This window comes from Falco biarmicus, chromosome 13 (assembly GCF_023638135.1).
Source record: "Falco biarmicus isolate bFalBia1 chromosome 13, bFalBia1.pri, whole genome shotgun sequence".
In the NCBI taxonomy this organism is placed as follows: Eukaryota; Metazoa; Chordata; class Aves; order Falconiformes; family Falconidae; genus Falco; species Falco biarmicus.
Genome location: NC_079300.1, coordinates 7914043 through 7935915, shown reverse-complemented (window position 1 = coordinate 7935915; position 21873 = coordinate 7914043). Strand labels below are relative to the sequence as shown.

Genomic DNA, 21873 nt, shown 5'->3' with positions numbered 1-21873 from the left:
TTGGCAGGGCAAAAAAATTCACATGGAACGAAAATGCAGTATTTTTAACATGGAGGAAAATTCCACTTTACAAGCTCAGTTCTGGTTCATTTCCCAGCTTCTCTGTAGGTCAAACTGTCCCTAGACCCCTCTTTGCTTACCCTGAGGATGCGGGTAGGGTCCCTATCTGTGTTTTCCTCTTCCCCTTGAACAGCAACACACATTGATACACTGGAACTTTGCACAGTTCATCAACGTGACATCTGGTCATTGCTGCCTTGGATGGAAGCCTTTTCTAGAGAGAATCACTGCATTGCAGACAACATCAGTCTTTAGAAACCATGAAGAGGCTAACATTAGCCATAATACAAAAAGTTAAATTATTTCAGTTTTAATGTAAATGTTTTTACATGATCAAAGAAACATGAAGGTTATTTTGCTAGGTTTGGATATGTCATGAGTGTTCCATGTGTTTATTTATTAATGACTTGTTGCTGCAAGTTCACAAAGTAAGCGGGTTTACGAAGAGTGGACTCTGAATTCCTGCTTTAGTTGTCATGTTCTATGGTCTTTTTTTGGGGGGTTTTTTTTTTGGTTTTTTTTTTTTTGTAGATGGTACTGTACTTCTTATTAGCTGCCTATGAGGAATTTACCTTTAAACTCATTAAATTGATTAAAATGTTTATTCTTATAGAAAAAAAATACAGATAGTGTTCCTTGTGTGAACTGTGATATAAGAAAATTCCATTCCATGCTTTGAGCTAATATATTACTGTTCTACGCTACTGCCTAAAGCACAATCACAGAGCAAAGACATGAGAAATTTTAAAGGCTACTGAACACTGGAGATGTGAAATTAGCACTAGGTTATTTCGCATCGGTTTTTAGGTCGATCTGTAGGGGAAATGCACCGCTCAAGGACTCTATAGCTCACATCGTAATTGTAAGGTTTGGTCAGTTACCCTCTAATATAACAGGTCTGAAATATAAAAAGCCAAAAAGAAAGTAAAGCCCCCCAAAATTTCTCTGCAAACACACACCTATGAGGTATCTTAAAGTCTGTTTCTTTTCTAATGTATCATCTTCTTTTGCTTATATCTGTTTCCAGGTACATTGATACAAAATGCTGATTCCAGCCGTTTTCACAGTTAGGCATTTCCACCCCTGTTTCTTAAAAACAAATAGAATTATTACAGAGGGTTCTACATACTAGCACCCTCCATTTCTATCAGTTTCACTGATAGAAATGAAATAAAGAAATAAAGCAGATAAAGGTGTTCAATCACTCCAAGAACTCCAAATAAGTTGAGATTTCTACCAAATGGAATCAAGTTCAATTTTGACACACTGCTTTAGTTTGCTTAATTTGAAAATAAATGCATACATGCTTACTTGAATATTACTGTGCCCCCTGGCCACTTAAGCACATGGACAAGTTTATGGCTTGAAGGATCTGCCTTGCCTTACGTGAAGCATGGTATTATTTCCCCTTGAAATAATTATTGCACAATGAATGTTACCAGCACTGCAATAAAATGTGAGGAAGACTTTGTCCTCTTCTATGAGCAAAGGCTTGGCAAACGTCAGAGCACTAGGACCACTGCAGGGAAATGACATACTCTTGCACCTTCTGTTATTTAACAAAAGTGACCAGTTCTAAAGATGCTGCTGTCAAGGACAGTCCAAGAAGTCCATTGAAATGAAATTTTAATAGTAACACAGGCAAAAACATTAACTGTAAATCAAGGAGGCTGTTTAGTCCAGCCTGCCAGAAGGCTTAGACTAGTCTGAAATTTCATGTCATCTTGCCAGATTTATAATGATATGACTGGGTACAGAGTCTGACTTGCCATCTTTGATCCAATAAAATATTCAGGCACATTACTTTCAACTTTAAATGTCCAAGCCCCCTCTTTCAGAGCCAAATTCTTCCCTGGTGGTAAGAACTTCAGAGTGATTCCACTGACTTGTAGAGGCTTTTCCCATTTACTCTATAGTCAGCAGAGTGACTGTGGATTTAAACTAGTGTAATTGGGAGTAAAAGCTGGCTTTTTAAGTCTACTTCTATTTTAAAAAATCTTCTCTGTCAAGTTTCATGAGGTCAGATGTGAAGATGAATTTGTTGTTTAAGCTTCTTCCTCCTGCAGGCAAAAAGCTTAATCATTTTTTTTCTACTGACCTTGTCTTGTCTAAAGATGAGTCAGTGAATCAAGTTATGAATGATATATCATGAATAAATGATTTATGCCTGGTCAGATCAAATATGATGTATTACTTAGGTCCTTGAATATTATTGCATATAAAGATTTATCCAAAGTGTCATACAATTGGTCAGGGAGAGAATTCTTAAGTCTTTGTACGTCCTCCTGGAAAAAAGAAAAAAAGCATATAACTGTTCTCTGACTAGAGACATTTTTATCTTGGCAAAAATCTCTGTCTTTGGCAAAGGCTGTAAGAAGGGCAGTCCAGCAGTTACATTTCTGTGCTGGAATGCAGGAGGTCCCAGCTATGCCTGCCTTTCTCATTCTTTGCAAGTTCCCTTCACCTTAGTTCCACTATCTACAAATGAGAAAAACAGAAAACCTCTTTAGGTCATAAGGGTGTTGTGACACAGACCAGCTCAGAGACCCTGAGGTGCTCATACAACAAAGCAATTTATTTTTATTTAAGATTTACATGAGTAATTTCCTTTTTTTCCTAATAAATTTATTTGCTGGTTCAGTATAACTTTCTGTCTTGGCCTTCATCATATCGATTACTCATTATTGAGCCCTAACAGTACTAGAATGCAAATGCCTTCATCTCGCAGACGTTTTTCCAAAAGAATCGCATTGCAGCAACAATCAATGCCCCCTCTCATGAGATTTGATTAAAGTAGTAACAAACTTGGAAAGTAATTCCTCAGGTGGGCTACATGAGAGATCCCTGAAGTGTGTCAGACGAGGCCTGGCCATAACTCTGAGTGATCTCTGGGAAGAGAATTGGTGCAGAAAAGTTATTAAAATAAGGGAGGTGGGGTGGGGGAAGAGTTCTACCAGCCCTTTCAGCTTCACGCTGTTTCCATCCCTCTGTAATCTGATGGTTTGTGGTTTCTCTCTCCTAATGGACTTAACTTGCCTTCCCAGTTACAGTTAATGATTCCAACCTTGCCATACTGCAAAGGACCTTCAAACCACCAACTGGATCAGACCTTATTATGTAACCTGTTTTATGTCTACTTAATTACTTGCCTATCATAGTCAATTATTTCATTTATTCTAGATTCATAAAATGATGGGTATCAACATATATAATCTGAAGCAAATTAATGTTTTCTTAAAAAGGTTGCTTTCTCAGAAATATCAATAGATGACAGAAAAGATGGGTAAATACAATTATTCTGACAAGGAAGTGTTCCTCTTGTCCTGAAAAGGCAGCATTACCAGCAGGAGCTAAATGAGCAGATGCTTATTGCATATGGATGATGAAGGCCTCATGGAAGTAACAGCAAAAACCATGAGAAGGCCAATCACCTGTCAAGTATTTAGCACTGTATTGTGACCAGAACTAAGTATCTGCAGTCGGTTTACCAACTTGCATCAAACTGCAAAGCCTAGAGTCAATACCTTGGGTTGGTGAGCAAAGTACCTGAGGCGGAATTTTGCCAATCTGAAAATGCAGTTAAGAGGTGCATAGCTGGTTGGAAAAAAACATGATGCTACAACCAGTCACTACAAATTTTTCTCTCTAAATCTAATGATGAAGCATCAGTGAAGTATGCCATGGAACATCAAGTTAAATTCTTCATAGATTAACAAAAATGTTACATGCCACAAATTTATGTATTGGATTTTCATAGTGTAAAAAGAATTATTTAAAAAGCTGCCTTTTTATTTCAACTGCTACTTTCCCTGCTATTTTATAATAGTGAATGATAATGAAGTTGTCATTTTACATATAGGATAATAAATTGCCTTGCTATGAATACAAGGCTATTACTCACTCATAGGGCCCTGATTATGTTGTGGTAGGAGAGCATGACAAACGCTTTATGAATGGCACAGTCCTGAAAGTGAACTCAGTCAGTGTTCATTATAGGGTCATCCTCCTAGAATCTGAAAATGTGAACTTGATGTGTGAGGGTATGATCTAATTTTTCACACTCACTGTATAAGTAACACCTGCATATCAAGGTCTCCCATCATAGTTCTGCATCTTCATTTTAGATAACACAGTGATCTTTCACTTTAGGAAATGCAGTGACATATGACATATGTGGAAACTTACTCAGCTAATTTGACCATCTTTCATATGTAGTGCTATGCTGACAAACACCTGCCTGTCACCCAGGCTTGACACAAATCCATCTTTATGAATTCTTACACTGAGCCCTGTTATTATTCAGAGGAAAAAACATAAAAATACAGTTAGAAATGTCAACCTGTTCGTGGTAGATGCAGATGGTAATTTCTTTTTTCCCTCGTTTCTCTGAATGCCATATTCTAGTTTGGAATAAAACAGTTCCTTTTTGATAGATATTAGACATTTCAATGTCTGACTAGTCATCTGGCAGTACACCACCTCTCACAACTTACACCACATCCATGTAACTTGGACTTAGACCAGTTTTTACCCTTAAAGTTTCCCCCATGTGTTCTGCAACAACCTCTACAGATTTATACTGTCATAGGCATTTCTCAGCCATTTTGTTTCTTCAATATTGACATAGCACTATATTACATGTACCCATTTTATTTCACTTTAGAAACTAGTTGTTTAAATTTCTTTCTAAATTGCACAACCAATACCATATGAACATTTCTACAGTTTTATGTGTTACAGTTCTGTATTTTCAGCTCTTACAGTGTGTCTCTGCCCATTACTTTCTCTACTTCCTGTAGAAGATACAGTGACACAGTTCTGACAGGGCACTGTGCTCATCATCTTCCTCTCTAATCACAGCTAAGGGATACAGAAGAACACTGTATGAAACTGGTTTGCATTATGCCATACGAAAGCAGCTTATTCTTAAGGTATGACAAGTAACTTTGTTTAAGGGAGAGGCCCAATTTTAAGTATAATACTTGCTATTAAGCCAACAACACATGTTAAAAGGAAGTAAATACTGGAATGGCAATAGTTCTGATGTGTATTCTATTTGGTGCAGGAAAAGTAACCCTTAACCCAGCGGGATAATTAATCCCTGGTGTAGCACTGACCTCAGCTCAAATATACCGAAGATGAATTGGAGGCATTGGCTAGAAACCTTAATGGATTTCTGTTGAAATAAGATAGTCAAGCAATGTCAGAGAATGATTCCATTTGTTTGAGACTGAGCTACAAACAGCAGATCAGATCTTCACTTGATGTAAGCTGACAGCTTCAAAGGAGCGATCCTGGTTTATAACACCCGAGATGCAGCCCAGAGCCTCTGCAGCTGAGAGGAGGACTAAAAGCAGAAAGAGGTTGAAGTTTGTTAGAAATAAGGTCACTGGACTGTTCAAGGTCACTGTACTGAAAGAAATCTTTGCTTTGGTGCCTTTGAGTATTCGCCTAAACGAAGGCTTTAAGGCTTTTTAGACTTAGATATTTAGACCCGGCTTATCTTATCCAGTCCTAGGATTGCCCATTCTAGTTTTTACTTGTTAGAGAGAAAATGGTGATCCAGTTGTTAATAAGTATCTCAAAATCAATTCAGCTTACAGCACCACTCTGAGAGTCACATTTATATTCTTTTCTGATGGAATATAGAAGCCAACTCACAGAGTCCTGAGTTTCTCTTTCAACGACAGGATTTGCTACTATTCCTAGTGTTAAAAGTCTTAGCTATATCATATCTTGCCCTTTCCAAAATAAACAGATCACTGTGGGGTTGAACTGCTCTTACTGGTCTGCAGTGCGTTCAGAATAGATTCAGAGCTGGTTAAACTGTCATCAGAGTTCTTTGGGCAAAAGCCAGCTCTCCACTGCAGGCCTTCTGGTACCTGGTGCAATAGAATCGTATTACAAGCACCTGCCTCTCCCATTGCCCACTTCTGGCACCCTTTGAACTTTCAGCCCACTGTTGGCCCCACCAGGCAGCTACCACCAACCAAGATCTGTTTCTACTCCCCTACTGCTCATCAGCCTAGTATACAAACACCTCACTGTTGCAGTGTCAAATTATTCATTACATCAGTTGCATGGTTAGCATACCTGCATTTCATACAAAAAACAAATGCCTTCATAGTTACATGATCCCATAGACTCCACTCCCATACAAATGCCCATGCTACTACTTGATGGGAAATACAGGTACAAGAAATGCCACAGCAATCTCAGAGTTAAAGAAAACAGTGAAGAGCATTGTTATATTCCCATTCTCTTGGACAAATCTGGTCTATACCAAGACTGACTACTTGGAATGCTTATACATTAAATATTTTCTATATGTGTGTGTGTGTGTGTGTGTGTGTGTGTATATATATATATATATGTAAAATAATTTCTTTTCTTGCTCACATAGACAGTCAGTGAAAGAGCATAATGGTCCAACCTCCTAAGCAGAACCAGAGAAAATGACTTTGATACCCAGGTAAGGAATGTTTAGTTTTAATGACATTTTTAAGCAATATTGACTTCCACAGATCTATCAGCAGGAACTGCAAATCAGATACTTGTAAAAATTCTTTAATATACAGTTGGCCTTTATTTTCATGGCACAGGTTTACATGGCTTAAAAGGAAACATATTCTGAAGGAATATGTTTCCCAAATTAGTCTTTAACATTACATTAGATATTCTAGTTAGAGCTGCACTTTGTACCGAGCTAATGTATCAAACTAGGTTAATGATCTAGCCATGATTAAAAATATTAACATGGTATCCTTTTTATTTTTCCATTTAATATGATGCACAGGAAAGCAGTTTCAAAAAAAACCCTACACAAAACGGAAATACAATTTGGAAATACATATTCATTTACAATGAAACTACTGCATCACACCTCTCAAGTGCTTTCTAAGTACAGTAAAGCCTCCAAGTTCTCATATACCACAAGCAAAACACAGAATGCATATTTTAATGAGATAACAACTACCTTATAATTTCAAGACCTCTGAACTACAGGAAAAAGCCTGACGATATGAATTACATATAATCTGAATATTACAATATCATCAGTATTTTCAGAACTGACTGGTCTCTTTCCTTAGATAGCATTAAAGGTTGTTCAGTGGTTTGTCTTTTCCTCCCAAAGAGTCTCATCCTAAGTACTCTGAGTTTGTTCCAAAGTCTCTGACTACTTTTCAAATTCTTGAATCTCAAAAACATACAGGGACCATTTCTTCCTACCTGAAAGACCAATTATCTGCATATCTGGGCTTTCTATATGCCAGCACCTAAAAAAGTTGGTAATTCAAAATTTACCTGTCAGCAAATTATCACATCCCAGGCTCTGAGGTTCTGCCTAGCTATTTTTTTTTTTCTTCCTCTTTTTTTTTTTCCTTCTTTCCATTATGTTTTAATGCCCTGGGATCCATGTAACTGAATCAGCAGCTTGAGAGGCATATGTTACAGCTCATTGGCAGAACCAATTAAAAAAAGAAAGCAAAACCAACAAAAAAGCAAATGAATATAATTCCAAATCATTCAGTGCATTTTACATTATACACATCTTCATATTCCAGTTTAATTTCTAGGAAAAATGTAACTATGGAAAAAACGTTGTCTAATTCACAACCACTTTCACAAAATGTCTATTACTGAATTGCAGTTCACAGAGCCTTCTGTATTAACTCTCTCACGGACTGCAAAAATCATATTCGTAGTAGAAACAAGTAAAATGTGCTTCTTAATCAAAGTACGTAGAATCTACTTGCATTAATGGCCAATGTTACCTTTTCATTACACTATGTTATAAAAGCACAAATTGATACAAAGTAAACTAATTTTGCAAATAAGCTATTTTATTCAGACAACATTCTATAATGTGTTATAAAAATCAACCTTTAATTGCACATTTCCACTTAAAATGATATTTATTGGTTTCCAGGAGTCACTGTATCAAGTTTATATTACTGCATGGTCCAAAACCCTAGTTACTTAATATTCTGAATTGAACAGCTATCAGTTGTGGGAACTTGATTTTACTACATGAAAATTTAGAAGTAGGTGGGATAAAGGGGTCATCACTCAGGCGTCTCACATTCTATATCACAGCTTGACAAAGATAACACAACTTGACAGCTACTCTTTTGCATACAAAAGGCAGAAATACTTGCATATTCCATCTGATTAGGTAAACTCTGTAAGGTGTTATGTGACATAAAAATAATAGTATGTATCGAGACTAACATGATCACTGATAACAACATTTGAGTGCTAATCCTCAAAGGTACAACAATGAAGACATACATTAACATGCAGCCAGGTACGAATGCAATGCTAAAATCTGGCCTTATACAGAAGAATGTTATTTTCCAGATCTGTACTAAACCCCTTAAAGTATCTGTTGCAAGCACTGTAACTTGCATGTTTTCTCACTGTATGCAAACGGTTAAGATACTTGAATGCGAAGTGTTCCCTGAATTCATTATACTTCCTCTGGATATGGAATCACACTTGTTTTCCATTTGTGTCAGAATACCAAACCATAATATATGTGGCAAAAGCATGTTGCATATTAACTTGCATAAACTGCAAGCGGAAAACAAAGAGAATTTGTGTTCATCTGATCTGCTTTAAGTATGAAATATTAAGCATACCCTTATTTCTTCTCCAGTGGATTCATAAGATTACAACATGTTTCAGCTGTTGAGAACAGGAAATGAGACTGCATGAAAAAAACAAGCCAGTGGCCAGTCCTTTTTTCAGAATCCTCAGTACACAGACTGAAAACACCAGAAGTTTGGGAAGCACTTACCAAGCATTATATAACTTTTTAAGGACAGGGGGCAACAGTTTCTGTAGCAAGCTGACATATCAATGAGACCTATCCATCTCACCTTGGTGATCAGGACTCTGCTACAGAAAAGCTAAGCGGGGCTACAAAAGACACTAATGAAAAACTGTGGAAATACACTGACAGCGCAGACAACCCCCTAACATGCCACCTGTAGTAAGAGCTCGCAGCAGGTGCTAAGAGCACTTGGTATTATTACATTACTATATCACCAGTATGCTCAGGAGAGAACAGTTTCAAATGGGGGAAAATTAGCAGGTCTCTGCAATACTATTAAAACGTACTTTGTTTGAACTTAGTGCTTCAAAGCATCATATTGCATATGCGTACCACTGTGTGGTAAAGGCAGCCACTCAAGCACACAATATCATATACATTAACAGGTCAGTAAAGGACCTTCTTCCAACGACCATGCTTTGAAATACCACTTTTAATTCTATCAAATAATCCAGGAATGATCAGACAAGAAGGTGTCACACTCTTAACACATGATAAGCTTTCCATAAACACTAAAGGCAGCACACATTTAAAAGAAAAATAAAGAGTAAGACTTCATTTTCAAAGGCTTGATGGAAAATAAATCAAAGAAAAAGTAGCTTGAACAAACCCCTATTCTTTTTTAACAAAATGGATTAAGTAGATGACTAAACATATACTTTCACGTAGCAAAAGAAGTTGTTCCATGCCTATATTCTGATTACATTTCTTAAATTAAGCCCTTCTAATAATTCCAGTCTATGAAGCTCATAAGACAATGTCTGCAAACATTTGTAAATAACTATTAAATCTAGACTGTAATACATCACTTGTACATACACATTTATATTCTGCCCTGTGGGTTTACTTAACATTGATCAAGAGACTCCTGCTCATTTAAAAAAAATAAAAATAAATCTTGCTTCTAATAATCTATATTGAGAGAGTAAAGGGATTAGACTAAACACAAATAAACAAATCTTTTGGGAAATTCCATAAATAGTGGCTGAATTCTGCTGACCTCACTCATGTGGAATACTACCCTGATAAGCAATCATGGTAAAGTCAATCCTACTGAAAAAAACAGACCAAGTCAGTAAGCTTGAGGGGGAACAAAATCTACAGTGAATCTAAATCTGCAGGTTCACATATTCTCCAGTTATGATGAATGTGAACAAGCAATAGTAAAAGCAACCAGCAGCAATGGGATTAAAATTAGGAAAAAAAAAGTTAGGCTTGACAGCACCATACTTTTAGCAAACATACAGTCTAATCTAGATATTCTCAGATCCTTTGCTTCCTAGATGAGTAGCATCTAGGCACTGCCTAGGTTCAAGTGTGCATGGTCAAGTACATGTTTGTGCATATGGCTTGAGTCCTTATCATTCTCAATAATTTTAAACACAGCAATGCAGTATATTTACATATACAACTTTTGCATGTAGCCATTATGTAATGAAAGGTACTGGTTGGCATGCATAAGGTCAGTAAAAATTATGTGCTTACATACTACTTATATTATTTTGCAGGCAGGTAGTAGGTAGTACCATATCTGATTAAGTTTGTCTATCATTTCTTATTCATCCAAGTTTTAAAAGATTATTTCAAAACTTTCAAGATTATCACCTGTCTACACTCATATTTTTGAGGGAACGTCCTGGGCCAGACAGACATTAGAGAGAAAGAAGATAGGAAAAAATATTTTGCATGTCCCAAGAAAATCTGCTTCCATTCAATCAAGCTATAATTGAAAAATTGCTGTTTGCACATACCCAGAAGATACTACTTTGAAATTTACAGATTATGTCTCCTTATATTTAATCCATCTGGGTCTGAGCAGGACTTTTCTACCACTTTCAGCTCTTTATTATGGTCAGCTGTACCAGGAATAAGGATCTGAACTTAAGGGAGGTGAGTTGAGAACTGGATGGGGAACAAAAGGCGTGACTGAGATCAGACGGAGAAAAGGGACGGATTAACTTGGTGGCTGGTGAATTAAAAGGGAGACTAAGAAGCGGTAGTTGGTAAGTTAATAGGATGACTAAGTAGTGATAAGGAACCAGAATGGAGACAAAAAACTAGTGGGAAATAAAGAAAGAAAGAAAGAAAGAAAAAGGTAGTGAGGAATGGGGAAAGTCATCACATGGCATCAGGATGTGAGCAAAGCTGAATGCAGAGAAAGCAGGGGGTTGGAGAAGATGGTGGCAAAGACAGTCTGATGTCACCAAAAACTACCTGGGGTGATGAAATCCTATCCGTGCACTTGTAGGCAAGCAATTTTTATCATTGATAATACCTTTAATGGACAGTAACTGTGTATTCTATATTTATGAGACATTTACTTGCCATACTGGGGTGTCTATCCCAGGTTTTGTAGATGCAGAGCTCCAACAGAAGACACCTACTATGTTTTGAACATTTACAGTGCTGCATAAGGCTAACTGTTTTCAAAATTCAGGTCCCTGGCATCTTAAAATGAGATTTCTTTCCTATCGCTCACCTTTTTGGGACTGGCAGAATACTACTAAAATGCTATCGAGCACTAAGGGGAAAAGAACATCTTCCACACTATGCTTGTTTCCTGAGATAGCAACCATAATGTATGTCAGAGGTACCCATTTCTGAATAACACAGATAACCGCTTGTAACACAAGGCTTTTGAGGAAACTCTTCACTACTCCCTTGAGAATACAGGCCCAGACATAACTATGTTTATATATATTAACAGCTTTTAAAGGCAGAATGTCCCATACGATTACCTTGCCTGACTTTCTGCTTAACACAAGCCATAGAATTGCATAGAGCTCCTGAAGTTTGCTTAAGATTCGTTCACAGCACATAGCTACACATATGCTGATGGGTATTTTTCCTCTCTGCATTTTCTAATGCAACTTTTGTTCTCAATCACTCTCTTAACGTTTATAGGGATCCTGTGACTGGGAATCAGTGACCATACAGAAAGACCTTAAAAGATGAAGACATTAGTCTGTATAACTCAAAAATAAACCCCATGCCTTGGAGAACAAAACTCCTTTTACAAACTTTCCAAGATATTAACTGTGAAATCCTAGAGAGCTTGGTCAAGAGTTTTCACTGAATGAAATGATGGTTACCGTTTGAATGTTTGCAATTAAACCAATTACAATGATTTAACTACTAAGAAATATAGGGAGAGATTTGGAGAACCTATATCTATAGAAGAAGGAAACACTTTTTGTCTGTGAGAGTGACCAAGCACTGGCACAGGGTGCCCAGAGAGCTTGAGGGATCTCCATCCTTGGAAGCTATTCAGAAGTAATCTGAACCTTGTCTCTTGTGGGCAACTGGCTCTAGGTAACCCTGCTTGAGCAGGGAAGCTGGACTAGGTGACCTCCAGAGGTCCCCTCTGTGATACCTGACAGATTTAACCTTTCCCCACTTCCTGCTGCAAGAACTGAGGTCAGCTGAAGCGTCTTTTTTTATACCTCTAGGCTGAAATACTTTTCTAAAGGTAAGTGAAACAGTGCAAAGTGTTTGCTGATTTTCTCATGTACTTATTATTTACATCTACATTTACGCAATGTTTTGAAGATATAAGGCATTTGCCTATTTGTATGTTTGCATATTAGTACAGATACTGTTTTTCTTGGATGATAAAAGCAATTCACTGCCTTTTTTAAGGTTAGTACTCAAAATCCAGCTCCCATGTACTTATTATTCATCTAAGTTGATTGTACTTTAACTTCTTTATGGACTCTTTAAAATACGCACTAATAAAATCTTATTGGCTTTTTATTATCAACTGTCTCAACATACAAATATTGCAAGCTGCAGGGATTTTCTGGTCACTGTGAGCATGACTTCAGATTACTTAGCAATCAATGCATTTGTTATACAGTCTCTGGCAGTTGATGTTTCAAAGTTGAAAAGGTAACAAATTTTTAATATCATTCAGGCAATTTGCAAACATACTTCTGCCTTTAAGGGTGCTCAATTTATTTCAACACAATACAGGAATTAATTCAATCCAGGTAAGCTACTGTGATTTACTAACACCTTACTAAAGGATTTAGCTCATGTTCTACATCTGGCTGGGCAAAAATTCTACGTTAGAAACACATCAGGTATTTAGGACCTTAACTTGCTATAAATTCTTTGAAGTCAATAGGTAGGATTTAAAAATCAATGGAAGCATATGGCTCAAAAGTGCCTTTTCCAAAGCTGTAATGGTACAAATATTATCACTGAGCACTCACTTATACAGAAGACTGGAACTTTTGAAATAAAAGCCTAGAGATCTAGAAGTGAGATGACATTGAAATCAATGCATTTAAGTCCCTAAATAGCTCATCTGATTCATCACTCCAAAAAGAATTTATGATCATCTCTAGAATAGACAGGAATTTATAGTAGCAGTGCTTTTTATGGTGGAGTACTTTGAAGTCTGCCATTTTAGAAGTGGTCATAGAAGGACATTAGTGAGAAAACAAGATAAATGTTTTAGTGAGGAATTACACAGCTGAGCAATCACACATGAGGGATACTACTCCCAACAGATTTCACCGGTTTTGCATGAGTACACTTTGGTTACATTAGAGGTGGTTTTGGTGGAACATACATACTAAGACTCAGGAAACATTTAAGAAATTTACCTGGCAGTTAAAAGAAGTGTTAATCTCTATTTTTAGTTTCTTAATGGCACCTGACCCTGTATCATTTAAGACCATAGAATACTGGCTCCACAGCAAGTCAGCACTCTAAAGAAAATGTGTTACTAAATAGTTAGAAGAGCGGTCCCCATTAGAAAACACAATTCAAATGTAGTGTGCACACTCCAAATATTATCACCAAACAAAACGTACGACTCAAATGTAGCTATTCCAACCACTTAAATATTACAATAGTAAAAACTACAGAAACAAGGGTATGAACCACCATTCTAGTATCAGAAAAAACTTTACTCTCCAGAAGTCAAATTCTCTCCACAGTTAACAGAACTGGTACCAGCATTAGCAAAAGAATAATCATATACTCTTGCTTATCAGATGCCAAGTAAAGATAGGAGATAATCACGTCTAAGTTCATACAGTCACACTGACTGATGTTGAACATACTCCCACATCAGTTATAGCTGTACAACTGCATAGCCCTGCCTCTGGTTAGACCTGGGATACTTTTGCCCACACTTTTGCCACACAATAACTTGCAACGAAATGTAGCAACAGCATAGCTGTATGCACCTATTCCGGAGTCATTGCTAATAGAGGCCCATTTGCCAAGGACTTTTGGAAATAGAAACCCAGATCTGTAAACAACTCCCATTTCTTGTTATGTGAACACACACTTCAAAAAGTCCTTCAACAAATTGTGCACTTTTGAAATTTTCCAGCAGGCAATTTTTTTACATTACTACAGATACTTTTTCCTTTTTTATTGCAACCTGAAATGTTTCTGTACTGTTTCCATGGCAAACTGGGTAACAATACGTTTAACATTTCCATCAAATAAATTATATTTCAATTCTAAGTATCTATATAAAATTAATTTTTTACCCTCTAACCCCAGAATCATCTGAGACTGTAAAACTCTAAACCCAATAGGGCTTAACAATTTTAACTGTTTATAGTATCAAGACCTGCAGTTCTCATGTGTGTATATTATCCCCTCAGAGGTTAGGACATTGAACCTTGTGATCCTTTCATTCGCAGATGACTTCAGGCCAATGAAGTAATAGTGTGATTACAGTCTTTGTACAGGGCTTCCACCAATGCAAAACAGATTTGAGTTTTAGCCCTGCAATACACTTCATCAGCTTGTGCCTTCAGAGGTGAATTTCTGGTTCTACTGTTGGGAATGAATTTATGTCTTCCTTGTGCTTTTTTGACAATAATCCATGTCCTACATGCCAGGCACTGCTGATGGAATGATCAAGCCTGGAATAATGGGTGGTGTAGCCAAGTGGTGGAATCCCAAACATGCTCCCAGAACTCTGAGGTCTTGTTTTCCTTTACTGCTCTCTGGAAAACTAGGGAGACCTTGCACTGGGCTGTTTTGGTAATGTATAAGCTTCTAAGGCCTGTAGCCTTATAAGACTAGGTAGTCCTTTTATTTAACATGATGATTCAAAGTATTTTCATACAAGTAAAACTACTGATTCAAACTTTCAAATAATTTGAAATAATCACAAAATTTTTCTCTCCAAGAATTACCAGAGAAAACAACTCTTTTTCATACAGAAATGGGATAATCAAAGTTTATCTGTATTCTCAGAATTGAGGTATTTCTTGTTCCACAGGAGTAAAGATGTTGGATTGCCCCAGTAAGGTGTTTTGTACATTTCCTGATTAACTCTGGTGCTGGATACCCAAGGAAATGCCAGCTTCAACTACTTACTCTGAAAGGAGTAAGGAAGAAGATGAGTTTGCTGAGGAAGTTAAGAAACACAAGAGTATATTTAAGTCACATTATTCTGACAGAGTAGGCATGGAAAGCTCACCTGGGTATACATCTGGGGTGCCTCAGAACCAGGTCTTCAGCATATTGCAAGACGTGCTCAGTACTTTGCAAGATCGAGCTCTTAGTCATAAAAATATATTTTACATATAAAAATACAGCAGATGTCCCTCCAAAAATCATATCTTAAGTGTTATTACCTCTCATTACATTTTATACATTCAGAGACAGACATTTGAGATGTACTGTGAACAGTGCAAAAGACTGTTTTATGTTGATAAAAACACGCATTGCAGTACCTTTAAGCGCCAACTGAAAGAAAAGCTGAGAAAGGTTTCATCCTCAGAGAAATTCTGGTCCAAGTTGAACTTTTGTTTAGCAAGTTGTAAACAAACATCTTAGAATGCAGAGAATCCTCTCATTTCTTTCCAGCTAAGGTAGTCTCAAACACATCAAGTCCAGCTTTGAAGTAAACCTGAGCTGAATTGATGCTGTTCAGCACCTCTGACAAGGCTGCTTGAATGGTCTCATTTGACTGATGTAGTTTGCACTGCTCCAGTGCCTTTAGCAGTACTGAAAACTGGCTTGTCCTTTCATCTAGTCTGTAAAGAATATTTCTGAAAGAAAACAATGGAGAATGGTGAACTTTTTACTCAAAATAATTCATCAGAAAGCATCAAGAAACTCTGCAAGTATCAGTCACACTTCACAGATTATACATGTTATGCACAGTAAAGCTGAACCATGGCAAACTAAAAGACAACTGTATATTTTTTGTGGCGTTGTAAACTGAATGTTCATTGATCTAGGTATACATACATTGAAACATTTGCTAAATCTGTCAAAGAAATCTCACATTCCTCTTTGACCATTCAAGATTTTATTCAAAATCATGAGCCTAGACCTATCACACCCCACATTAAGTACTTTCTGTCTCAGATGGATTCAATTATTCCCCTCTAAAAAAAGTTTGGTTATTACTGTGGACCCTCGACATGGTTGGGTTTTTCCCCCCTATCGGTTCCTGTTGTTTATCTCACACTCCAGAGGTAAAATTCTAGCTGCATTGAAGTCTATGGTGAAACTCCCGTTGCCTTCAGCAGAGCCTTTATTTCATGAATAATCCTTTGTGGCATCAGAACAAGAGCAACCCATCTTTAATGTGACATACTTGAAGGAAATAAATGCAACCTACAGCTGAACACTTATAAAACGAAATCTATGTTTTCCTATAATACCTGCAAAACTCTTTTAATGGCTTGTATAAAAACACATGCAAAGGTAATGTTTGGTCCCTTGGAAATGTTATATTTATGAGGTGTTGAAGTCCCAGAATGCAAAGCTTGTCAGTGATTTCAATGACACATTTTGAAGCAGGCTATACATATTATCTAAAAACAGGTGTAATCATTATCCTAATTAGAAAACCATGTAAATATCATAAATCTCCGCCCAGGAGTTCCATTGATTGTAAACAGAAGTGAGTGAAATTTGAAACAGGAAAGCTACACATGATTTGGTGCAGGACCTTTTCCTTAAATTCAAGGCAGGTGTTCAAGGCAGGGGAGAAATTGTTTCACAGAATGAAAACAGCAAGAAAGCCAGACAACCGAGATACTCTGTTAGTAACCTAACTGCATGACAGGCCCGATGGCAACACCAAATTAGTAATAAAACTGCCAAGTACCTACAAGACAGATGACCACAAAAGTATATCTTATATATGAATCATTTAATTGCCAGTCTACAAGGAGGAATGGTAACGAAGGAGCCCAATAAATGACAACACAGAACATTTACAACCTTCTGCCATGTCTTCCAGTTCAAAAAAATGCTTTGAATGAGGGGCAATATTTTTCAAAGATATTAAACAATTCCTATCCTCACAACACAATTTTCCAGTCTTATTGTTTTTACCTTCCTATATTGAGTATACATCCAAACCCAGGGATGTGCAAGAGGAACGGTAAGCTTTTTATCCCTGACAGCCATTTCAAGTGTTCTGTAATGCAATACACAGTAGTTTTAAACAGATGAGGGAAAGAGTTAGAATCCAACACTGCAGTAGGATAGCTTACATAGTTTAAACAGTAGGTCATCATTGACCTAGATCATTTAGACTGAAACAGGTTAGGAGCACTTGCAGGAATAGCTCAGCGGTGACAGAAACCTCCATCGAGGCCAGTAACAGGCCGATGTGCCAATAACACCTTTCGCTTACACTGTGGCAACCAGAGGACAACTGCCTGCTTCCTCAGTTCTGAGCTGATGCCACTGTTCCTTGAGACTATGACACAGCTTACATTCAAAGGTGACTAAAGTATATAGTATAGACTGTCCCTGAAGCGTCTCTGTGATATAGGAAACAAAAACTTTGTATATTGAGAACCAGATAAATTCTTGGTTGGGTGGGTTTTAAGGATAGGCTGTGCTACGGGCAATACTGTGGTTTTAAAAGCAGGGATTGGGTTTGCTCCCTCTGAAATCAATTCAGGGCCTGCTGCTGAGATCAGTGAGAGCAGACCCAGGCGTTTGAAGATCTGTCCTCAATAGTTCCCAGGCAGACAGAAGCCTGTTCGCAACCCCTCAAAGCCATTGAAGAGGAGGGGCAATCGCAGAGATTATCACGTTACTTTTTTCTCTAAGAAGGCATGTCACAATCCTGTCTGGTTCCTGGTGGCTGGGAGAGTTTGACTGAGCTTTGAATCTGCTTTGAATGCCTACAACACTGGCATCTTGATCTATTTTAGGATCCCTCTATTAATTTACTGGGAGTAATGTCAACTAATAAACATGTCATAAAACAATAAACATGAGCAGAGCAACACTAACTTAAGACTGATAGAGATCAGACTCTAAAGAGAGGATGACCTGAAGACTGGAACATTTGGGGACTGCTGAGAAAATGTGTTGAATAGGAACAGATCTTCTCCTATACCATCTTCAATTGTGCTCTAAACAAGGCACAGAAGCTAAAAAGATGGTTTACCTTAACATACAAGGATATTAATGCAGTTTACCTCTACTGCTGCGATTTTGGAATCACAGGTGATTCCACAGATAATCCACACGCAGGTCATCCACTGTAAAATACAAGTATTCCTAGCCCATCCTGCCTGACTATGGTATAAACCAGTGCCTAATGAGAAAACCTTAGTCGTTTGATGAATGAGACAAGCAGTCTACTGTCATAATTTACAAAAGTATCTTAACTTTTGCAATAGTAGTATGACTTTGGCATAGCTGATTGCATAGTATGACAGAACTTATTTTTTATTTTATGTATGCAAATAAGTAACATTATATGGCACCTGTTTTTTCAGATTTTCTGCTAGAAATTCCCACCAGGATCTTGTATTTTCCAATTACTTATCTTTTCTTGGCAAGCCATGCCACCCCTTTGTTGAATAAAATGATTTCTCTCTTTATGCATGTTCATGAGAGTCAATTTATGCAATTTTACTTATCTCTGTCCAAGCTTCATGAAATGAAAAAAAAAAGAAAAAAGGGTTCATCCAGTTTATTACTTCCAAGCCTTTACAAGTCAGAAAAGTGTTTTCATTAAAGATTACACATGGGCTAAAAAATAAAACACAGACATTTCATTGGCACAAGGCAGCACTATGTGACCACAACACGTATAATGATACTAAGACACTTTAATTTCTACTGTGAAATTCAATTACTTAAACATTCCTTAATACAAATTGGTTTTGCGGCCTACACCTCTAAAAAACCAATTCCATCCTCTAGCCTAATTGCTTAAGTATCTACCTTCATCTTTAACTATTTCGACCTTATAAATATAATTCACAGAGTCAGCATGACCCCCACAAAAAACCCCAAGACTCCTAAACAGAAAAGTGCGATACATTATTGATGATACTAATGAAATTACAACACACATCATTCATTTTAATGGGCTTATTTCAATGACACATCACAGTGACCTGAAAAGTGTAACACTGAAGTAGAAAACCTAATTAGTAACTTCAGGCAGTACCACTGAAAGAGCTCAAATGCCTCCAAACAAAAGAATCAGTCTTAGCAAACCAAAGCAAAGAATCTATAAAACTGAATTCTGAAAGAAACTCTTCTATAACTTTTGTAAGTTCTTTGCAGGCCTGGGAACGTAAGCATTATTGATTGAAATAACGCCATTAGAGTTAAATACTGTTTTACACTGCCACAGATAAGGATGTAATGTCACCCCCGCCAGACCAAAACGAATTTGACAAATTCTTGAATGACAGATCACACTCAAAGTATATTGACTTTAACACAACTTCAAGCTATTTTGCAGAACTGTCCAGAACAACTGGACAGTACAAGATAAAACTAAATTACTATGTTATTCTTGTCACAAAAAAGGATTTTTTAGCTTACAAGAAAAGCCTGTGTGTAGGTAATGTACAACACAAGCTGAATTATTCAGGTACTTAGAAATAGCTTCCAATTTAAGAGCGTTTTTTGAGATTTTGAAAAGTAATTATTAAAGCATTAAGACATAATGGCAAGTATACAGTCCCACATGAAATGAGTGCAAGTTTTCTCTGTGGAATTACATTAGAACTGCTTACAGATAAATGCTATGGGCAGCCTCTGCCTATTCCAGTTATAACACAATGTGCTGTGACTAGAGATGTTTCAGCATTCTCACAAATTCAATTTTATAAATACCTGAATCATTTTCTCTTTTAATCTCCGAGAAAAAAAGCACACCACAACTGGGATTCTCTGCAATTCCCTTTCTCTTGATTATATTCAGTTTTGAATGCACTTTTCTTATATCTAGGAGGTTGTTTTCATTCATGTTTGTAAACCACAAAATATTATTAACTTGGTAAATAAATAAATGCATTCAAATAATATTTACATCCTGGGACTTCCAGTTACACAGGGTGTTTATTTATTGCAGGACATAAAAATGCTACAAATTCTTCTTCCTTGGAAAGTGCACGAGCTCACTTATTCTAGTTATTTTACACTAGTTTGTACCTCAGAAAATTTTATGATGAAGGTACAGAAAGCTTCCCTTCTTCCTCTGGGTCCCTTATCCTTTTGATCTCCAACAGTGCTTCTCCTTTCCTCTTCTTCTATTTTTTAAACTTTTTTGACACCCACATAGTTATTTTATCTTACCTATTTTATTTCACAGCACTATTGCAGCAGAAGGTTTATAATTACAAAATTATAGCTGCTAGCCATGTAATACAAACTTTTATCAGGACAAAATTTACACACTGGTGAACTGTCATTACATGTTACTATAGCTGATCCAGAGGAAATTTTTTTTTTCTACAAATCTGATTTTTGCTGGATCAAACAGTGAAAGACACTGGTTCTGGGGCTGTGTGACTGAACAACATGCATGTGACCAGGGCAGATGAGGGTATGGTTTAGGACAATTTTGCTGTAAATGCCACTTTATTCCTTCACTGTCCTAAGTTTCCACTAACTCAGCATGTTATGTTTAAGGATCTTTATTTGTAATATGTTGTTCCTAATTTTTTTTTGCTATACATTCTATCTTTTCTTTGAGTCATCAACTGCCTTCACTTAGTGCTCTTTTTTTTTAGGAGTGCAAATTGTTCTACTGGTATATATTACAGAAAGTGATATACTTAAATCATGCCAGGAAGATATGTATTTCCATGGTACCAGCAGCTTATAAACTACAGGTAATCCGGATATCAAATCTAAATAACGTCTAGCCAACTGAAAGGCATTTCAAAGGCATCATTATGTGGCAGTGGTAAACCAGATAAACTCTGTCCCTGCCAGATAGAAATTTATCTTGCATAAGCGACAGGAGTTAGGACACCTCTAACTGAGTCAATTATGTCAAATGGAGGTTATGGGAAGTCTGCATTTAACAAAATCCTGTTGGGACACTGGACTACAAGGAGGTAATTATTCCAGGTCTGAATTCACTTTTGAGAGGCCAATTTAGAATAGGGCTTGTTAAAAAAAATAAATCCTGATTTTGGTATCTTTGTGAAGTGTCTTGAGGCTTGGTTTGGCTTGATTGCCTACCAAGTAAACAAAAGAACAAAGAGAAGCCAAACTGGAGTGATAGCTGGTTACAAGATACATTATCTTTTATTTCCCTAGTTATCTTTGATTACGGTACTTTTTTACAGGTAACATATGCATTGTCCTAAAACACACTGATCTCTTACCAGATTATCACTAGAGCCTAACCCTAACTCTAGCATAAGTTTCAGCTTGATGCCCCTTGCCACCCTTAGATCTTTGTCAAGGCCTTGCGTGCACCGATAGATCTTACTGTGCCCGATCAGCCTGACCTGCCAGTCCCAGGGGTCTCCTGCTTGCACCTCTTGGGCGCTATAGGTCTGGCTGGAGAGGCCGCCGCTCTCCTGCCATGGTATCATGCTTGGCTCTCCATCCTTTAAGGGAGCAGCTTGCTCTCATCACCCCCTGAAAATCTTTACCTAAATGGATGACCCTGTCAGACCTGACTATAAACACTCATCCCAACCTTAGCTACAGACCTTCCAGCCTTTAAACCTATCTTGGTGATCATTACAGATTAATCTACTAAA

At 37.2% G+C, this 21873-nt stretch overlaps 1 protein-coding gene across 8 annotated transcripts in view; it reads right to left on the bottom strand.

Annotated features, from left to right (window-relative positions):
* Nucleotides 1-6802: 6802 nt before the first annotated feature.
* The window catches only part of NAALADL2 (N-acetylated alpha-linked acidic dipeptidase like 2), a 507046-nt gene continuing 491975 nt past the window's right edge, over nucleotides 6803-21873 (bottom strand). For all 8 annotated transcript variants that reach the window (XM_056358613.1, XM_056358610.1, XM_056358614.1 and 5 more), the window contains one exon: nucleotides 6803-15924. In XM_056358613.1, coding sequence (XP_056214588.1) covers nucleotides 15726-15924 — 199 coding nt within the window. In that variant the 3' untranslated portion in view covers nucleotides 6803-15725. The remainder of the gene's footprint in view (nucleotides 15925-21873) is intronic.